We start from the raw sequence: 20,845 nt of genomic DNA on the forward strand, positions 1-20,845 counted from the left end.
CTCCTCCCCTTCCTCTCTCCTCCCCTTCCTCTCCTCCCCTTCCTCTTCCCCCTTCTCTCCTCTCTCCTCCCCTCCCCCCTCCATCCCTCTCTCCCCTCTCCTCCCTCCTCTCCAGGTATAATCCGCAGCCTGGCGGCCCACAGTCTGAACACTGAACAGGAGCTCAGCCAATGGAGCGGCGGCGACACAGACGACGGTCACCATAGCAACCAGCTGCGTCTGGCGCTGCTCTTGCAGTTCCTGGAAAACCTGGAGAAACTGATGTACAACGCCTACGAGGGCTGTGCCAACGCTCTGACCGCTCCACCCAAGGTACACACACACCTACACACACACCCCTACACTGTGAGATACTGATGTACAGCTCCTACGAGAGGTGTCCCAAAATGCTAACCTGTGTGTAGGTGCGCGCACACACAGCCCCAAGTGGCCCCCAGCTCCTAATGTTAACTGTTTTTCTCTGTCTCTCTCTTTCTCTGTCTCTCTGTGTGTGTGTGTATCCAGGGTATCAGAACATTCTTCTATACCAACCGTCAGACCTGCCAGGATTGGCTGACTCGTATCCGCCTGGCCCTGATGAGGGTGGGGCTTCTGTCCGGCCAACCAGCAGTCACCGTCCGACACGGCTTGGACCTGCTGACTGAGATCCAGAACAGCAGCACTCTGGTAACGGGAGGAGAGACGCACAGTCCCAGGCCTGTGTCCTAAACCACACCCTATTCCCTATATAGTGCACTACTTTTGACCAGAGCCCCAACTGAACCTAGTGTACTTGACCACACAGAGAAACACACTCCGCATTACCGGGTTCCAACAGTCAGTCAACTGTTTTCAACCACGACCCCTTTACCCGAAGTTACTAAATACATCACCTGTAACTGACCCCCATGTCTCCTCTCTGTAGGGTCCAGGTCTCCTCTGGTCACCTGTAACTGACCCCCATGTCTCCTCTCTGTAGGGTCCAGGTCTCCTCTGGTCACCTGTAACTGACCCCCATGTCTCCTCTCTGTAGGGTCCAGGTCTCTACTGGTCACCTGTAACTGACCCCCATGTCTCCTCTCTGTAGGGTCCAGGTCTCTTCTGGTCACCTGTAACTGACCCCCAGGTCTCCTCTCTGTAGGGTCCAGGTCTCTTCTGGTCACCTGTAACTGACCCCCAGGTCTCCTCTCTGTAGGGTCCAGGTCTCCTCTCTGTAGGGTCCAGGTCTCCTCTGGTCACCTGTAACTGACCCCCATGTCTCCTCTCTGTAGGGTCCAGGTCTCTACTGGTCACCTGTAACTGACCCCCATGTCTCTACTGGTCACCTGTAACTGACCCCCATGTCTCCTCTCTGTAGGGTCCAGGTCTCTACTGGTCACCTGTAACTGACCCCCATGTCTCCTCTCTGTAGGGTCCAGGTCTCTACTGGTCACCTGTAACTGACCCCCATGTCTCCTCTCTGTAGGGTCCAGGTCGCTACTGGTCACCTGTAACTGACCCCCATGTCTCCTCTCTGTAGGGTCCAGGTCGCTACTGGTCACCTGTAACTGACCCCCATGTCTCCTCTCTGTAGGGTCCAGGTCTCCTCTGGTCACCTGTAACTGACCCCCATGTCTCCTCTCTGTAGGGTCCAGGTCTCCTCTGGTCACCTGTAACTGAGCCCCATGTCTCCTCTCTGTAGGGTCCAGGTCTCTACTGGTCACCTGTAACTGACCCCCATGTCTCCTCTCTGTAGGGTCCAGGTCTCCTCTGGTCACCTGTAACTGACCCCCATGTCTCCTCTCTGTAGGGTCCAGGTCTCTTCTGGTCACCTGTAACTGACCCCCAGGTCTCCTCTCTGTAGGGTCCAGGTCTCCTCTGGTCACCTGTAACTGACCCCCATGTCTCCTCTCTGTAGGGTCCAGGTCTCTACTGGTCACCTGTAACTGACCCCCATGTCTCTACTGGTCACCTGTAACTGACCCCCATGTCTCCTCTCTGTAGGGTCCAGGTCTCTACTGGTCACCTGTAACTGACCCCCATGTCTCCTCTCTGTAGGGTCCAGGTCTCTACTGGTCACCTGTAACTGACCCCCATGTCTCCTCTCTGTAGGGTCCAGGTCGCTACTGGTCACCTGTAACTGACCCCCATGTCTCCTCTCTGTAGGGTCCAGGTCTCTACTGGTCACCTGTAACTGACCCCCAGGTCTCCTCTGGTCATCTGTAACTGACCCCCATGTCTCCTCTCTGTAGGGTCCAGGTCTCTACTGGTCACCTGTAACTGACCCCCATGTCTCCTCTCTGTAGGGTCCAGAGTTGGAGGCTCCTCTGGTGATGCTGGTAGAGGCTCTCTGTGAACTTCACTGTCCTGAGGCTATTCAGGGTTTAGCTGCCTGGAGTCTCACCAACACTGGCAAGAGTCTGGCTTGGGTCAGCTCTGTGGCACTACAGGCTGAGGGGCGGTAAGGAAAAACACCCCTGTGTGTGTGTGTGTGTGTGTGTGTGTCTCAAGTGGAGGCCAAGCCTAGTGTATTTAAGGGGCAATTCTTGACAAATGTAACTTTCTAAATGCCTCATGATCTTATTTCCCATCAGAACCTAAAATAGAAGCTTGTTTTATACAAATGTTTTGAAATAAAAAAATATATAAACAAACACTATACAGCCTCACCATGGTTACAACTGGAATGTTGCTCTATGATGTCATGGCTGGTTACAACTGGAATGTTCCTCTATGATGTCATGGATGGTTACAACTGGAATGTTGCTCTATGATGTCATGGATGGTGACAACTGGAATGTTGCTCTATGATGTCATGGATGGTTACAACTGGAATGTTGCTCTATGATGTCATGGATGGTTACAACTGGAATGTTGCTCTATGATGTCATGGATGGTTACAACTGGAATGTTGCTCTATGATGTCATGGCTGGTTACAACTGGAATGTTGCTCTATGATGTCATGGCTGGTTACAACTGGAATGTTGCTCTATGATGTCATGGCTGGTTACAACTGGAATGTTGCTCTATGATGTCATGGATGGTTACAACTGGAATGTTGCTCTATGATGTCATGGATTGTTACAACTGGAATGTTGCTCTATGATGTCATGGATGGTTACAACTGGAATGTTGCTCTATGATGTCATGGATGGTTACAACTGGAATGTTGCTCTATGAAGTCATGGCTGGTTACAACTGGAATGTTGCTCTATGATGTCATGGATGGTTACAACTGGAATGTTGCTCTATGATGTCATGGATGGTTACAACTGGAATGTTGCTCTATGATGTCATGGATGGTGACAACTGGAATGTTGCTCTATGATGTCATGGATGGTTACAACTGGAATGTTGCTCTATGATGTCATGGATGGTTACAACTGGAATGTTGCTCTATGATGTCATGGATGGTTACAACTGGAATGTTGCTCTATGATGTCATGGATTGTTACAACTGGAATGTTGCTCTATGATGTCATGGCTGGTTACACCTAGAATGCTGCTCCATGATGTCATGGCTGGTTACAACTGGAATGTCGCTCTATGATGTCATGGCTGGTTACAACTGGAATGTTGCTCTATGATGTCATGGATGGTTACAACTGGAATGTCGCTCTATGATGTCATGGATGGTTACAACTGGAATGTCGCTCTATGATGTCATGGATTGTTACAACTGGAATGTTGCTCTGATGTCATGGCTGGTTACACCTAGAATGCTGCTCCATGATGTCATGGCTGGTTACAACTGGAATGTCGCTCTATGATGTCATGGCTGGTTACAACTGGAATGTTTGTTCTATGATGTCATGGCTGGTTACAACTGGAATGTTGAGCTATGATGTCATGGATGGTTACAACTGGAATGTTGCTCTATGATGTCATGGATGGTTACAACTGGAATGTTGCTCTATGATGTCATGGATGGTTACAACTGGAATGTTGCTCTATGATGTCATGGATGGTTACAACTGGAATGTTGCTCTATGATGTCATGGATGGTTACAACTGGAATGTTGCTCTATGATGTCATGGCTGGTTACAACTGGAATGTTGCTCTATGATGTCATGGCTGGTTACAACTGGAATGTTGATCTATGATGTCATGGATGGTTACAACTGGAATGTTGATCTATGATGTCATGGATGGTTACAACTGGAATGTCGCTCTATGATGTCATGGATGGTTACAACTGGAATGTTGCTCTATGATGTCATGGTTGGTTACAACTGGAATGTTGCTCTATGATGTCATGGATGGTTACAACTGGAATGTTGCTCTATGATGTCATGGATGGTTACAACTGGAATGTTGCTCTATGATGTCATGGATGGTTACAACTGGAATGTTGCTCTATGATGTCATGGATGGTTACAACTGGAATGTTGCTCTATGATGTCATGGATGGTTACAACTGGAATGTTGCTCTATGATGTCATGGATTGTTACAACTGGAATGTTGCTCTGATGTCATGGCTGGTTACACCTAGAATGCTGCTCCATGATGTCATGGCTGGTTACAACTGGAATGTTGCTCTATGATGTCATGGCTGGTTACAACTGGAATGTTGCTCTATGATGTCATGGATGGTTACAACTGGAATGTTGCTCTATGATGTCATGGATGGTTACACCTAGAATGTTGCTCTATGATGTCATGGATGGTGACAACTGGAATGTTGCTCTATGATGTCATGGATGGTGACAACTGGAATGTTGCTCTATGATGTCATGGATGGTGACAACTGGAATGTTGCTCTATGATGTCATGGATGGTGACAACTGGAATGTTGCTCTATGATGTCATTGATGGTCGGTCCTTAGCTCCAAAGCTCTGTCATGGATGGTGACAACTGGAATGTTGCTCTATGATGTCATGGATGGTTACAACTGGAATGTTGCTCTATGATGTCATGGATGGTTACAACTGGAATGTTGCTCTATGATGTCATGGATGGTTACAACTGGAATGTTGCTCTATGATGTCATGGATTGTTACAACTGGAATGTTGCTCTGATGTCATGGCTGGTTACACCTAGAATGCTGCTCCATGATGTCATGGCTGGTTACAACTGGAATGTCGCTCTATGATGTCATGGCTGGTTACAACTGGAATGTTGCTCTATGATGTCATGGATGGTTACAACTGGAATGTCGCTCTATGATGTCATGGATGGTTACAACTGGAATGTCGCTCTATGATGTCATGGATTGTTACAACTGGAATGTTGCTCTGATGTCATGGCTGGTTACACCTAGAATGCTGCTCCATGATGTCATGGCTGGTTACAACTGGAATGTCGCTCTATGATGTCATGGCTGGTTACAACTGGAATGTTTGTTCTATGATGTCATGGCTGGTTACAACTGGAATGTTGAGCTATGATGTCATGGATGGTTACAACTGGAATGTTGCTCTATGATGTCATGGATGGTTACAACTGGAATGTTGCTCTATGATGTCATGGATGGTTACAACTGGAATGTTGCTCTATGATGTCATGGATGGTTACAACTGGAATGTTGCTCTATGATGTCATGGATGGTTACAACTGGAATGTTGCTCTATGATGTCATGGCTGGTTACAACTGGAATGTTGATCTATGATGTCATGGATGGTTACAACTGGAATGTTGCTCTATGATGTCATGGATGGTTACAACTGGAATGTCGCTCTATGATGTCATGGATGGTTACAACTGGAATGTTGCTCTATGATGTCATGGTTGGTTACAACTGGAATGTTGCTCTATGATGTCATGGATGGTTACAACTGGAATGTTGCTCTATGATGTCATGGATGGTTACAACTGGAATGTTGCTCTATGATGTCATGGATGGTTACAACTGGAATGTTGCTCTATGATGTCATGGATGGTTACAACTGGAATGTTGCTCTATGATGTCATGGATGGTTACAACTGGAATGTTGCTCTATGATGTCATGGATTGTTACAACTGGAATGTTGCTCTGATGTCATGGCTGGTTACACCTAGAATGCTGCTCCATGATGTCATGGCTGGTTACAACTGGAATGTTGCTCTATGATGTCATGGCTGGTTACAACTGGAATGTTGCTCTATGATGTCATGGATGGTTACAACTGGAATGTTGCTCTATGATGTCATGGATGGTTACACCTAGAATGTTGCTCTATGATGTCATGGATGGTGACAACTGGAATGTTGCTCTATGATGTCATGGATGGTGACAACTGGAATGTTGCTCTATGATGTCATGGATGGTGACAACTGGAATGTTGCTCTATGATGTCATGGATGGTGACAACTGGAATGTTGCTCTATGATGTCATTGATGGTCGGTCCTTAGCTCCAAAGCTCTGTCTGTGAAGTTGAGTGGTTACATTTCTCCCTCAGCTTTTTACCCAAACGGGGCAGTGAGTACGTTTTATTGTTTCAACTGCTGAATGCCACTTTAAATGTAGTCAAGAAGCAGGTAGTACACTCCTCTGTTGTCCATAGATGCTGTTAAATTCTTAAGGATGACGCAGAATACTGTTCCCATGCAGGAACATCACTCAGCGGATTTCAGAGTGCCACCTATAGTTTTTGATAAAACTCATAATTTCATTAAACTTTCATTAAAATACACATTCAAGGTAGTGAATTAAAGCTACACTCGTTGTGAATCTATCCACCAAGTCAGATTTGTAAAATGCTTTTCGGCGAAAGCATGAGAAGCTATTATCTGATAGCATGGTACCCCCAAAATACTGCAACGTCACCTAACACGACAGATTTTGCGGTAGCCGGCGCTACCCAAAACGCAGAAATAAAATATAAAACATTTATTACCTTTGACGAGCTTCTTTCTTGGCACTCCTAGATGTCCCATAAACATTTATTTGGGTATTTTTTTCGATTAAATCGGTCCATATATAGCCTAGATATCGATCTATGAAGACTGTGTAATCAAGGAAAAAACAGAGTTTGATAACGCAACGTAATTTTTTAAATTAAAAAAGTCGACGATAAACTTTCACAAAACACTTCGAAATACTTTTGTAATGCAACTTTAGGTATTAGTAAACGTTAATAGTCTATCAAAATGATCACGGGGCGATGTATATTCTATAGCTCCACGTCTTGAAATCATGTCCGGATATTTCTCAACCAAAACATCCTGTCGGAGACCGGAATAAATCGGCTGCCTTGTTTCGGTTTGACCAAGAAACAAATCCGAAACAAATGACAAGACTGTTGACATCGTGTGGAAGCTGTAGGTATTGCAACCTCGGCCCCATTTAATGTTGGTCACTTTTAACAATGGGTTGAAGTGGCGCATGGATATATTTTCCCATTTTCAGTGATCAGATTTTCCTGCACTTTTCGATGAAACGCACGTTCTGTTATAGTCACAGCCGTGATTTAACCAGTTTTAGAAACGTCTGAGTGTTTTCTATCCACACATATTAATCATATGCATATACTATATTCCTGGCATGAGGAGCAGGGCGCTGAAATGTTGCGCGATTTTTAACAAAAAGCTGCGAAAATTCGCAGCCTCCCTAAGTTAAATGGTATGTTCAGCCCATATAGTAGCCCATACCTCTCTCTGTCAAGACCATATAGTAACCCATACCTCTCTCTCTGTCAAGACCATAAAGTAGCCCATACCTCTCTGTCAAGACCATATAGTAGCCCATACCTCTCTGTCAAGACCATATAGTGGCCCATACCTCTCTCTCTGTCAAGACCATATAGTAGCCCATACCTCTCTGTAAATACCATATAGTAGCCCATACCTCTCTCTCTCTCTCTGTCAAGACCATATAGTAGCCCATACCTCTCTGTAAATACCCTATAGTGACCCATACCTCTCTGTAAATACCATATAGTAGCCCATACCTCTCTCTCTCTCTGTCAAGACCATATAGTAGCCCATACCTCTCTGTAAATACCCTATAGTAGCCCATACCTCTCTCTCTCTCTCTCTCTGTCAAGACCATATAGTAGCCCATACCTCTCTGTAAAAATACCCTATAGTAACCCATACCTCTCTTTCTGTCAAGACCATATAGTAGCCCATACCTCTCTGTAAATACCCTATAGTGACCCATACCTCTCTGTAAATACCATATAGTAGCCCATACCTCTCTCTGTCAAGACCATATAGTAGCCCATACCTCTCTCTGTCAAGACCATATAGTGACCCATACCTCTGTCAAGACCATATAGTAGCCCATACCTCTCTCTGTCAAGACCATATAGTAGCCCATACCTCTCTCTGTCAAGACCATATAGTGACCCATACCTCTCTGTCAAGACCATATAGTGACCCATACCTCTCTCTCTGTAAATACCCTATAGTAACCCATACCTCTCTCTCTGTAAATACCCTATAGTATCCCATACCTCTCTGTAAATACCCTATAGTAACCCATACCTCTCTCTGTAAATACCCTATAGTAACCCATACCTCTCTGTCAAGACCATATAGTAACCCATACCTCTGTAAATACCCTATAGTAACCCATACCTCTCTGTAAATACCCTATAGTGACCCATACCTCTCTCTGTAAATACCCTATAGTAACCCATACCTCTCTGTAAATACCCTATAGTAACCCATACCTCTCTGTCTAGGTTTGAGAAGGCTGCAGTGGAGTACCAGGAACAGCTGTGTGCCGTGACGGGGATGGACTGTTCCATTAAGGGCTTCGACCGCTCTCTCCTCAAACTGGGCGGAGCCAACAGCTCTAACACAGCCAGCCCCAAACACAACGGCAACGGTGAGACACACAGCTCTAACACAGCCAGCCCCAAACACACTGGCAACGGTGAGACACACAGCTCTAACACAGCCAGCCCCAAACACAACGGTAACGATGAGACACACAGCTCTAACACAGCCAGCCCCAAACACAACGGTGAGAGACACACAGCTCTAACACAGCCAGCCCCAAACACAATGGTGAGAGACACACAGCTCTAACACAGCCAGCCCCAAACACACTGGCAACGATGAGACACACAGCTCTAACACAGCCAGCCCCAAACACAACGGTGAGAGACCCACAGCTCTAACACAGCCAGCCCCAAACACACTGGCAACGGTGAGACACACAGCTCTAACACAGCCAGCCCCAAACACACTGGCAACGATGAGACACACAGCTCTAACACAGCCAGCCCCAAACACACTGGGAACGATGAGACACACAGCTCTAACACAGCCAGCCCCAAACACAACGGTGAGAGACACACAGCTCTAACACAGCCAGCCCCAAACACAACGATGAGACACACAGCTCTAACACAGCCAGCCCCAAACACACTGGCAACGATGAAACACACAGCTCTAACACAGCCAGCCCCAAACACACTGGCAACGATGAGACACACAGCTCTAACACAGCCAGCCCCAAACACACTGGCAACGATGAGACACACAGCTCTAACACAGCCAGCCCCAAACACAACGGCAACGGTGAGACACACAGCTCTAACACAGCCAGCCCCAAACACACTGGCAACGGTGAGACACACAGCTCTAACACAGCCAGCCCCAAACACAACGGTAACGATGAGACACACAGCTCTAACACAGCCAGCCCCAAACACAACGGTGAGAGACACACAGCTCTAACACAGCCAGCCCCAAACACAATGGTGAGAGACACACAGCTCTAACACAGCCAGCCCCAAACACACTGGCAACGATGAGACACACAGCTCTAACACAGCCAGCCCCAAACACAACGGTGAGAGACCCACAGCTCTAACACAGCCAGCCCCAAACACACTGGCAACGATGAAACACACAGCTCTAACACAGCCAGCCCCAAACACACTGGCAACGATGAGACACACAGCTCTAACACAGCCAGCCCCAAACACACTGGCAACGATGAGACACACAGCTCTAACACAGCCAGCCCCAAACACAACGGTGAGACACACAGCTCTAACACAGCCAGCCCCAAACACATTGGGAACGATGAGACACACAGCTCTAACACAGCCAGCCCCAAACACACTGGCAACGATGAGACACACAGCTCTAACACAGCCAGCCCCAAACACACTGGCAACGATGAGACACACAGCTCTAACACAGCCAGCCCCAAACACAACGGTGAGACACACAGCTCTAACACAGCCAGCCCCAAACACAACGATGAGACACACAGCTCTAACACAGCCAGCCCCAAACACAACGGTGAGAGAGACACAGCTCTAACACAGCCAGCCCCAAACACAACTGTGAGAGACACAGTTCTAACACAGCCAGCCCCAAACACACTGGCAACGGTGAGACACACAGCCAGCCCCAAACACACTGGCAACGATGAGACACACAGCTCTAACACAGCCAGCCCCAAACACACTGGCAACGATGAGACACACAGCTCTAACACAGCCAGCCCCAAACACACTGGCAACGATGAGACACACAGCTCTAACACAGCCAGCCCCAAACACAACGGTAACGATGAGACACACAGCTCTAACACAGCCAGCCCCAAACACACTGGCAACGATGAGACACACAGCTCTAACACAGCCAGCCCCAAACACATTGGGAACGATGAGACACACAGCTCTAACACAGCCAGCCCCAAACACACTGGCAACGGTGAGACACACAGCTCTAACACAGCCAGCCCCAAACACACTGGCAACGATGAGACACACAGCTCTAACACAGCCAGCCCCAAACACAACTGTGAGAGACACAGTTCTAACACAGCCAGCCCCAAACACACTGGCAACGGTGAGACACACAGCCAGCCCCAAACACAACTGTGAGAGACACAGCTCTAACACAGCCAGCCCCAAACACACTGGGAACGATGAGACACACAGCTCTAACACAGCCAGCCCCAAACACACTGGCAACGATGAGACACACAGCTCTAACACAGCCAGCCCCAAACACACTGGCAACGGTGAGACACACAGCTCTAACACAGCCAGCCCCAAACACAATGGTGAGACACACAGCTCTAACACAGCCAGCCCCAAACACACTGGCAACGGTGAGACACACAGCTCTAACACAGCCAGCTCCAAACACACTGGGAACGATGAGACACACAGCTCTAACACAGCCAGCCCCAAACACACTGGCAACGATGAGACACACAGCTCTAACACAGCCAGCCCCAAACACAACGGCAACACACACACACACACACACCCAGCCACACACACCCAGCCACACAACGGCAACAGACACACACACACACACACACACACACACACACCACACACACACACACACACACACACACACACACACACACACACACACACACACACACACACACCCACACACCCACCCAGCCACACACCCACCCAGCCACACACTCACACACACTGGCAATGAGAACGCGGAATAGGGGGACATTTCGGAGGCAACCACTAGCTGATAATAACCAAGTGTTCCCCTCTCTCTCCTCCACCTTTCCTCTCTTCTCCTTCTGCCTCTCCCCTCCTCTCTCTCTCTCCTCCTCCCCCTTTCCCCTCTCTCCTTCCGCCTCTCCCCTCCTCTCTCCTCCTCGCCCTTTCCTCTCTTCTCGTTCTGCCTCTCCCCTCCTCTCTCTCTCTCCTCCTCTCCCCTCCTCTCTCTCTACTCCTCCCCTTTCCTCTCTTCTCCTTCTGCCCCTCCTCTCTCCTCCTCCTCCTCCTCCTCTCCCTTTCCTCTATTCTCCTTCCGCCTCTCCCCTCCTCTCTCTCTCCTCCTCCCCTTTCCTCTCTTCTCCTTCTGCCTCTCCCCTCCTCTCTCTCCTCCTCTCCCTTTCCTCTCTTCTCCTTCCGCCTCTCCCCTCCTCTCTCTCTCTTCTCCTTCCGCCTCTCCCCTCCTCTCTCTCCTCCTCCCCCTTTCCTCTCTTCTCCTTCTGCCTCTCCCCTCCTCTCTCTCTTCTCCTTCCGCCTCTCCCCTCCTCTCTCTCTCCTCCTCCCCCTTTCCTCTCTTCTCCTTCTGCCTCTCCCCTCCTCTCTCTCTCCTCCTCCACCCTTTCCTCTCTTCTCCTTCCGCCTCTCCCCTCCTCTCTCTCGCTCTCCTTCTGCCTCTCCCCTCCTCTCTCTCTCCTCTCTCCTCCTTTCCTCTCTTCTCCTTCTGCCTCTCTCCTCCTCCCCCTCTTCTCCTTCTGCCTCTCCCCTCCTCTCTCTCCTCCCCCTTTCCTCTCCTTCCGCCCCTCTCTCTCTCTCTCCTCCTCCTCCCCCTTTCCTCTCTTCTCCTTCTGCCTCTCCTCTCTTTCTCCTTCAGGTGACGGCAGGAAGACGGTTCTCCTCAAGTCCAACGAGTGTTCCTCCGAGGTGCTCAACCTCCTTGCCAATAAGGCATGCCAGTGCTATGTGGCCCTCGGCGATTGGTCCTCGGTGCAGGAGTGGCAGGCCAGCGTGCACGCCCTCAAGAAGAACCCTGGTAACCCTGCCGCAGCGAGCGTGCACCTGAAGACAGACTTCAACTACGTACGGGCACTGAGCTGCTTCGAGGACGGAGACTTCCCAGAATGCCGTGCTCAGCTGGAGCTCCTGGCGGGGGAGAGAGACGACTACGGCCTGCTCAACTCCACCTCTACTGGCTCCAAGGACAAACTAGGTAGGAGGGAGAGAGGGAGGGCTAAGGCCTGCTCAACTCCACCTGCTCCATGAATAAACTAGGTAGGAGGGAGAGAGGGAGGACTAAGGCCTGGTCAACTCCACCTGCTCCAAGAATAAACTAGGTAGGAGGGAGAGAGGGAGGACTAAGGCCTGGTCAACTCCACCTGCTCTAAGAATAAACTAGGTAGGCGGGAGAGAGGGAGGACTACGGCCTGGTCAACTCCACCTGCTCCAAGAATAAAGTAGTTAGGAGGGTGTCTGAGACTGCCACCTTCAGTTTTGAGTCTAGACTCCTTAGAGATGTGTGTCTTAATGGTGTGCGTTTTTCTAACGTGTCTGTTTGTTTCTAACGTGTGTGTGTGTGTGTGTAGACTTGAAGCGTCTCCTCCCGGCAGTGTTGAGTCCGGACCCCTCAGAACTACAGAAGGCCATTGAGGTGCAGCTGCTGCGGAGCGCTGTGGCTGCCATGACAACGGCCAATCACGAGCATGAACAGAAGGCCATGCCCACCTCGGAGTGAGTCTCTCATTGGATCTTGGAGATCACTTTTAGTTGAATCCTGTATTAATGTGTTAGTGCTGGGTAGGAACAAAAACCTGCTGGATTGTGGAACACTTCATTGGGAAGATCTCAATCGCATACGCCTCCTTCTCAAAAACCCATTGGAGGAGGTGAGAGGGGCGGGGACCTCTGGCTTTGTCATCCAATGGGAGACCGAGGAGACGCCAGTATTTCATTGAGCTCTTCCATGATGTCTTCCACGTTCCATTTGGGTTGAGCTGAGTTCTGTTGGACTGACTGCGGGTTCTGTCTGTGCTGCCTTATGGGCCCTGGTCAAAAGGAGTGCACTATATAGGGAACCATTTGGGTTGAGCTGAGTTCTGTTGGACTGACTGCGGGGTGCTGTCTGTGCTCCCTTATGGGCCCTGGTCAAAAGGAGTGCACTATATAGGGAACCATTTGGGACAGACTATGTACACTCTCGTTCGCTACTTCCCACCTGTCTAAACGCTTCGGTAATTGGTGGAGACTTAGTGGGAGTTTCCACCTTGTTTCAGAACCCAGTCATTTCCTTTTCGATCAGAGACAGGAAGTGAAGACCCTGGGAGGAAGGAGAGGTAATATCTTCCGTCTTCTGTGTGTGTTTTACAGAACCCTGATCCGTTACCTGAAGCAGACGGGTCGTATCTCTCTGGGTCCCCTCCGCCTCTCCACCCTCACCCTCTCTGACGGCCTGCCCACTCTGGCCACCCTGCAGCTATACTGTTGCTCTGCCCTGGAGAACACACTGAGCGGACAGGAGGTACACACACACACACACACACACAGACCCTTGCCACCCTGCATCTACACTGCTGCTCTGCCCTGGAGAACACACTCGGCGTACTCTACATGACCATAAGTATGTGGACACCTGCTCGTCCGACATCTCATTCCAAATTCATGGCCATTAATATGGAGTTGGTCCCCACTTTGCGGCTATAACAGCCTCCACTCTTCTGGGAAGGCTTTCCACTAGATGTTGGAACATTGCTGCTATAACAGCCTCCACTCTTCTGGGAAGGCTTTCCACTAGATGTTGGAACATTGCTGCTATAACAGCCTCCACTCTTCTGGGAAGGCTTTCCACTAGATGTTGGAACATTGCTGCGGGGACTTGCTTCCATTGAGCCACGAGCATTAGTGAGGTCGGGCACTGATGTTAGGCGATTGGGCCTGGCTCACAGTCGGCGTTCCAATTCATCCCAGAGGTGTCCGATGGGGTTGAGGTCAGGGCTCTGTGCAGGCCAGTCAAGTTCTTCCACACCGATCTCGACAAACAATTTCTGTATGGACCTGGCTTTGTGCACGGGGCACTGTCATGCTGAAACAGGAAAGGGCCTCCCCCAAACTGTTACCACAAAGTTGGAAGCAAAGAATCATCTAGAATGTCATTGTATGCTGTAGCGTTAAGATTTCCCTTCACTATAACTAAGGGGCCGAGCCCGAACCATGAAAAACAGCCCCAGACCATTATTCCTCCTCCACCAAACTTTACAGTTGTCACTATGCATTGGGGCAGGTAGCGTTCTCCTGGCATCCGCCAAACCCAGATTAGTCCGTCGGACTGACAGATGGTGCAGCGTGATTCATCACCCCAGAGAGAACCTTTCCACTGCTCCAGAGTCCAGAGGCGGTGAGCTTCACACCCCTCCAGCCAACGCTTGACATTGAGCACATGGTGATCTTAGGCTTGTGTGCGGCTGCTCTGCCATGGAAACCCATTTCATGAAGCTCTCGACGAACAGTTCTTGTGCCGACGTTGCTTCCAGAGGTAGTTTGGAACTCGGTAGTGAGTGTTGCAACCGAGGACAGACGATTCTTAAGAGCTACGCGCTTCAGCACTCTGCGGTCCTGTTCTGTGAGCTTGTGTGGCCTACCACTTTGCGGTTGAGCCGTTGTTGCTCCTAGATGTTTCCACTTCACAATAACAGCACTTACAGTTGACCGGGGCAGCTCTAACTTGGTAGAAGTTTGACCAACTGACTTGTTGGAAAGGTGGCATCCTATGACGGTATCACATTGAAAGTCACTGAGCTCTTCAGCAGGCGTACCAGTCTCTCATTCTACTGCCAATGTTTGTCTATGGAGATTGCTCGGTTTTATACACCTGTCAGCAAAGGGTGTGGCTGAAATAGCCAAATTCACTCATTTGAAGGGGTGTCCACATACTGCTGTGTGTGTGTACACCCCCCTAACCCTCTCCTCCTCTCCAGGACTGTCTGATCCCCCTGTACAGTGAAGCTCTCAGCACCTGTAAACAACAGGACGTCCAGCCGTGGCTCCACGCACTGAGATACACCATCTACCAGAGACAGCTACTGCTCAGGCTGAAAGGTAGACCGCATCCCTGTGTGTGTGTGTCCCTGTGTGTTTGTGTGTGTGTCCCTGTGTGTTTGTGTGTGTGTCCCTGTGTGTTTGTGTGTGTGTCCCTGTGTGTTTGTGTGTGTGTCCCTGTGTGTTTGTGTGTGTGTCCCTGTGTGTTTGTGTGTGTGTCCCTGTGTGTTTGTGTGTGTGTCCCTGTGTGTTTGTGTGTGTGTCCCTGTGTGTTTGTGTGTGTGTCCCTGTGTGTTTGTGTGTGTGTCCCTGTGTGTTTGTGTGTGTGTCCCTGTGTGTTTGTGTGTGTGTCCCTGTGTGTTTGTGTGTGTGTCCCTGTGTGTTTGTGTGTGTGTCCCTGTGTGTTTGTGTGTGTGTCCCTGTGTGTCCTGTGTGTGTCCCTGTGTGTCCCTGTGTGTGTGTGTGTGTGTGTGTGTGTCCCTGTGTGTGTGTCCCTGTGTGTGTGTCCTGTGTGCTGTGTGTGTGTCCCTGTGTGTGTGTCCCTGTGTGTGTGTCCCTGTGTGTGTGTCCCTGTGTGTGTGTGTGTCCCTGTGTGTGTGTGTGTCCCTGTGTGTGTGTTGTCCCCATCGCTGTGTCTTTGTCATGTGACTCACGCTAACCCTCTCCCTCTTCCTGTGTTCCATTACCCAGGCTCCTCTGCTCCACTGGATGGCCACCTGATGGAACTATGTCTGACGGCCGTCAAGTTCGCCCGGAAACAGGGGAACATCGCCCTGGCAACGCGTCTGCTGGGCCAGTGCAGCGAGGAAGAGGAAGAGGAGGAGGAGGGGTTGAGCCGTGCATTCAGGCGTCTGTCACTAGCGGGTGCTGTGGGGGAGAAGTGGGGACCTGAACTACAGATCGAGAAGGCTAAAGTCCTCTGCACCGCGGGTGAGTGTGTGTGAGTATGTGTGTGTGAGTATGTGTGTGTGAGTATGTGTGTGTGAGTATGTGTGTGTGAGTATGTGTGTGTGAGTATGTGTGTGTGAGTATGTGTGTGTGAGTATGTGAGTGTGTGTGTGTTTGTGTGTTTGTGTTTTGGCTCACTCGTCTTTCTCTTTATCCACTTATTCCTCCCCTCCATCTCTCTCCCCTCCTCTCCTTCCCTCCCCCCGTCTCCCCTCCATCTCTCTCCCCTCCTCTCCTTCCCTCTCCCCTTCTCCCCTCCACCTCTCTCCCTCCTCTCCTTCCCTCCTCCCCGTCTCCCCTCCACCTCTCTCCCGTCTCCCCTCCACCTCTCTCCCCTCCTCTCCTTCCCTCCCCCCGTCTCCCCTCCACCTCTCTCCCCTCTTCTCCTTCCCTCCCCCCGTCTCCCCTCCACCTCTCTCCTTCCCTCCCCCCGTCTCCCCTCCACCTCTCTCCCCTCCTCTCCTTCCCTCCCCCGTCTCCTCTCCCCTCCTCTCCTTCCCTCTCCCCGTCTCCTCTCCCCTCCTCTCCTTCCCTCTCCCCGTCTCCCCTCCACCTCTCTCCCTCTTCTCCTTCCCTCTCCCCGTCTCCCCTCCACCTCTCTCCCCTCCTCCCCTTCCCTCTCCCCGTCTCCCCTCCACCTCTCTCCCCTCCTCTCCTTCCCTCTCCCCGTCTCCCCTCCACCTCTCTCCCTCCTCTCCTTCCCTCTCCCCGTCTCCCCTCCACCTCTCTCCCTCCTCTCCTTCCCTCTCCCCGTCTCCCCTCCACCTCTCTCCCCTCCTCTCCTTCCCTCTCCCCGTCTCCCCTCCACCTCTCTCCCCTCCTCTCCTTCCCTCCCCCCGTCTCCTCTCCCCTCCTCTCCTTCCCTCTCCCCGTCTCCCCTCCACCTCTCTCCCCTCCTCTCCTTCCCTCCCCCCGTCTCCCCTCCAGGTCAGTCCCTGGCAGCCATGGAGATGTTGAGTTCCTGTGCTCTGTCTTTCTGTCGCTCAGGGAAATGTGAGCGAGCCGCCTGTCGCTCCGTCCTCACTCTGTGTAAGTAGTGGTTCCACTGTGTCACAAATGGCCCCCTATTCCCTACGTAGGGGCTCTTATTGGGGAGGGGGATTCAGGCGTACCAGGGTTGGTACCAGTCTCCCTGTGCATGCTGGGTAATGGATGCCTGATGCTCTGTTCCAACCGTCTGTCTCTGTGTCTGTAGGTAAGTGGCTGCTGGCGGACTGGAAGGACATGACCCCTCAGCTCAAACAGGTGGTGAAGAGGTCAGGGGTCATGACCCCAGGGGTCGCCGCTTTGCCCCCCATCAGCCGGAACATCACAGCCCTGCTGGAGCTACCCCTAGAGGACCAGGGCATGCCCCGAATCACAGCTGAGACCACAGGTAGGACACCCCCCCCCCTCCCTAACCCCTCTCTTCCTCCAGTCTGTCCCCTACACCCTAACCCCTCTCTCTCTCTCTCTGCTTCTATTGTGAGTGTAGGAAAACCGGACTTGATCCCGGAGCAGCTCTACTAGTCTGTACCCTAACCCCTACACCCTAACCCCTCTCTTCCTCCAGTCTGTCCCCTACACCCTAACCCCTCTCTCTCTCTCTCTGCTTCTATTGTGAGTGTAGGAAAACCGGACTTGATCCCGGAGCAGCTCTACCAGTCTGTACCCTAACCCCTACACCCTAACCCCTCTCTCTCTTCCTCCATAGTGAGTGTGGTTGTAGGAGAACCAGACTTGGTCCTGGGGGCAGCTCTACCAGTCTGTACCCTAACCCCTACACCCTAACCCCTCTCTCTCTTCCTCCATAGTGAGTGTGGTTGTAGGAGAACCAGACTTGGTCCTGGGGGCAGCTCTACCAGTCTGTACCCTAACCCCTCTCTCTCTGCCTCCATAGTGAGTGTGGGTGTTGGAGAACCAGACTTGGTCCTGGGGCAGCTCTACCAGTTGTCCACCAGTCAGGCTCCGGAGGTGGCCAAGTCCTGGGCGGCTCTCGCCAGCTGGGCCTATCGTTGGGGACGGAAGGTGGTCGACAACGCCAGGTACATATTCTGACAGTTGTTGTCACCCAGCAGGTTATCATGAAACACATGAATACAGACGTGGTGCGTTCTGTGGTAGAAGCTGATAACATGACGTGGTTCGTTCTGTGGTAGAAGCTGATAACATGACGTGATGCGTTCTGTGGTAGAAGCTGATAACATGACGTGGTGCGTTCTGTGGTAGAAGCTGATAACATGAATACAGACGTGGTGCGTTCTGTGGTAGAAGCTGATAACATGAATACAGACGTGGTGCGTTCTGTGGTAGAAGCTGATAACATGAATACAGACGTGGTGCGTTCTGTGGTAGAAGCTGATAACATGAATACAGACGTGGTGCGTTCTGTGGTAGAAATCAAATCAAATTTATTTGTCACATACACATGGTTAGCAGATGTTAATGCGAGTGTAGCGAAATGCTTGTGCTTCTAGTTCCGACAATGCAGTAATAACCAACGAGTAATCTAACTAACAATTCCAAAAAACTACTGTCTTATTCACAGTGTAAGGGCATAAAGAATATGTACATAAGGATATATGAGTGAGTGATGGTACAGAGCAGCATAGGCAAGATACAGTAGATGGTATCGAGTACAGTATATACATATGAGATGAGTATGTAAACAAGGTGGCATAGTTAAAGTGGCTAGTGATACATGTATTACATAAGGATGCAGTCGATGATATAGAGTACAGTATATACGTATGCATATGAGATGAATAATGTAGGGTAAGTAACATTATATAAGGTAGCATTGTTTAAAGTGGCTAGTGATATATTTACATCATTTCCCATCAATTCCCATGATTAAAGTGGCTGGAGTTGAGTCAGTGTGTTGGCAGTAGCCACTCAATGTTAGTGGTGGCTGTTTAACAGTCTGATGGCCTTGAGATAGAAGCTGTTTTTCAGTCTCTCGGTCCCAGCTTTGATGCACCTGTACTGACCTCGCCTTCTGGATGATAGCGGGGTGAACAGGCAGTGGCTCGGGTGGTTGATGTCCTTGATGATCTTTATGGCCTTCCTGTAGCATCGGGTGGTGTAGGTGTCCTGGAGGGCAGGTAGTTTGCCCCCGGTGATGCGTTGTGCAGACCTCACTACCCTCTGGAGAGCCTTACGGTTGAGGGCGGTGCAGTTGCCATACCAGGTGGTGATACAGCCCGCCAGGATGCTCTCGATTGTGCATCTGTAGAAGTTTGTGAGTGCTTTTGGTGACAAGACGAATTTCTTCAGCCTCCTGAGGTTGAAGAGGCGCTGCTGCGCCTTCCTCACGATGCTGTCTGTGTGAGTGGACCAATTCAGTTTGTCTGTGATGTGTATGCCGAGGAACTTAAAACTTGCTACCCTCTCCACTACTGTTCCATCGATGTGGATGGGGGGGGTGTTCCCTCTGCTGTTTCCTGAAGTCCACAATCATCTCCTTAGTTTTGTTGACGTTGAGTGTGAGGTTATTTTCCTGACACCACACTCCGAGGGCCCTCACCTCCTCCCTGTAGGCCGTCTCGTCATTGTTGGTAATCAAGCCTACCACTGTTGTGTCGTCCGCAAACTTGATGATTGAGTTGGAGGCGTGCGTGGCCACGCAGTCGTGGGTGAACAGGGAGCTGATAACATGAATACAGACGTGGTGCGTTCTTTGGTAGAAGCTGATAACATGACGTGGTTCGTTCTGTGGTAGAAGCTGATAACATGACGTGGTGCGTTCTGTGGTAGAAGCTGATAACATGACGTGATGCGTTCTGTGGTAGAAGCTGATAACATGACGTGATGCGTTCTGTGGTAGAAGCTGATAACATGACGTGGTGCGTTCTGTGGTAGAAGCTGATAACATGACGTGGTGCGTTCTGTGGTAGAAGCTGATAACATGACGTGATGCGTTCTGTGGTAGAAGCTGATAACATGAATACAGACGTGATGCGTTCTTTGGTAGAAGCTGATAACATGACGTGGTTCGTTCTGTGTTAGAAGCTGATAACATGACGTGATGCGTTCTGTGGTAGAAGCTGATAACATGACGTGATGCGTTCTGTGGTAGAAGCTGATAACATGACGTGGTGCGTTCTGTGGTAGAAGCTGATAACATGACGTGGTGCGTTCTGTGGTAGAAGCTGATAACATGATGTGATGCGTTCTGTGGTAGAAGCTGATAACATGAATACAGACGTGATGCGTTCTGTGGTAGAAGCTGATAACATGACGTGATGCGTTCTGTGGTAGAAGCTGATAACATGATGTGGTGCGTTCTGTGGTAGAAGCTGATAACATGAATATAGACGTGATGTGTTCTGTGGTAGAAGCTGATAACACGACGTGATGCGTTCTGTGGTAGAAGCTGATAACATGAATACAGGCGTGGTGCGTTCTGTGGTAGAAGCTGATAACATGAATACAGACGTGGTTCGTTCTGTGGTAGAAGCTGATAACATGACGTGGTTCGTTCTGTGGTAGAAGCTGATAACATGACGTGATGCGTTCTGTGGTAGAAGCTGATAACATGACGTGGTGCGTTCTGTGGTAGAA

At 50.2% G+C, this 20,845-nt stretch overlaps 1 protein-coding gene across 1 annotated transcript in view; it reads left to right on the plus strand.

The window, feature by feature from the left end:
- Positions 1–20,845, plus strand: part of smg1 (SMG1 nonsense mediated mRNA decay associated PI3K related kinase) — a 141,222-nt gene that overhangs the window by 62,475 nt on the left and 57,902 nt on the right. Inside the window, 12 exon segments of the mRNA XM_031814105.1 lie at positions 116–312; positions 505–666; positions 2,265–2,419; positions 8,573–8,718; positions 12,201–12,536; positions 12,910–13,054; positions 13,691–13,841; positions 15,295–15,415; positions 16,046–16,285; positions 17,231–17,332; positions 17,499–17,678; positions 18,183–18,327. Coding sequence (XP_031669965.1) covers positions 116–312; positions 505–666; positions 2,265–2,419; positions 8,573–8,718; positions 12,201–12,536; positions 12,910–13,054; positions 13,691–13,841; positions 15,295–15,415; positions 16,046–16,285; positions 17,231–17,332; positions 17,499–17,678; positions 18,183–18,327 — 2,080 coding nt within the window.

Source organism: Oncorhynchus kisutch, unplaced genomic scaffold (genome assembly GCF_002021735.2).
Source record: "Oncorhynchus kisutch isolate 150728-3 unplaced genomic scaffold, Okis_V2 Okis06b-Okis10b_hom, whole genome shotgun sequence".
NCBI lineage: Eukaryota > Metazoa > Chordata > Actinopteri > Salmoniformes > Salmonidae > Oncorhynchus > Oncorhynchus kisutch.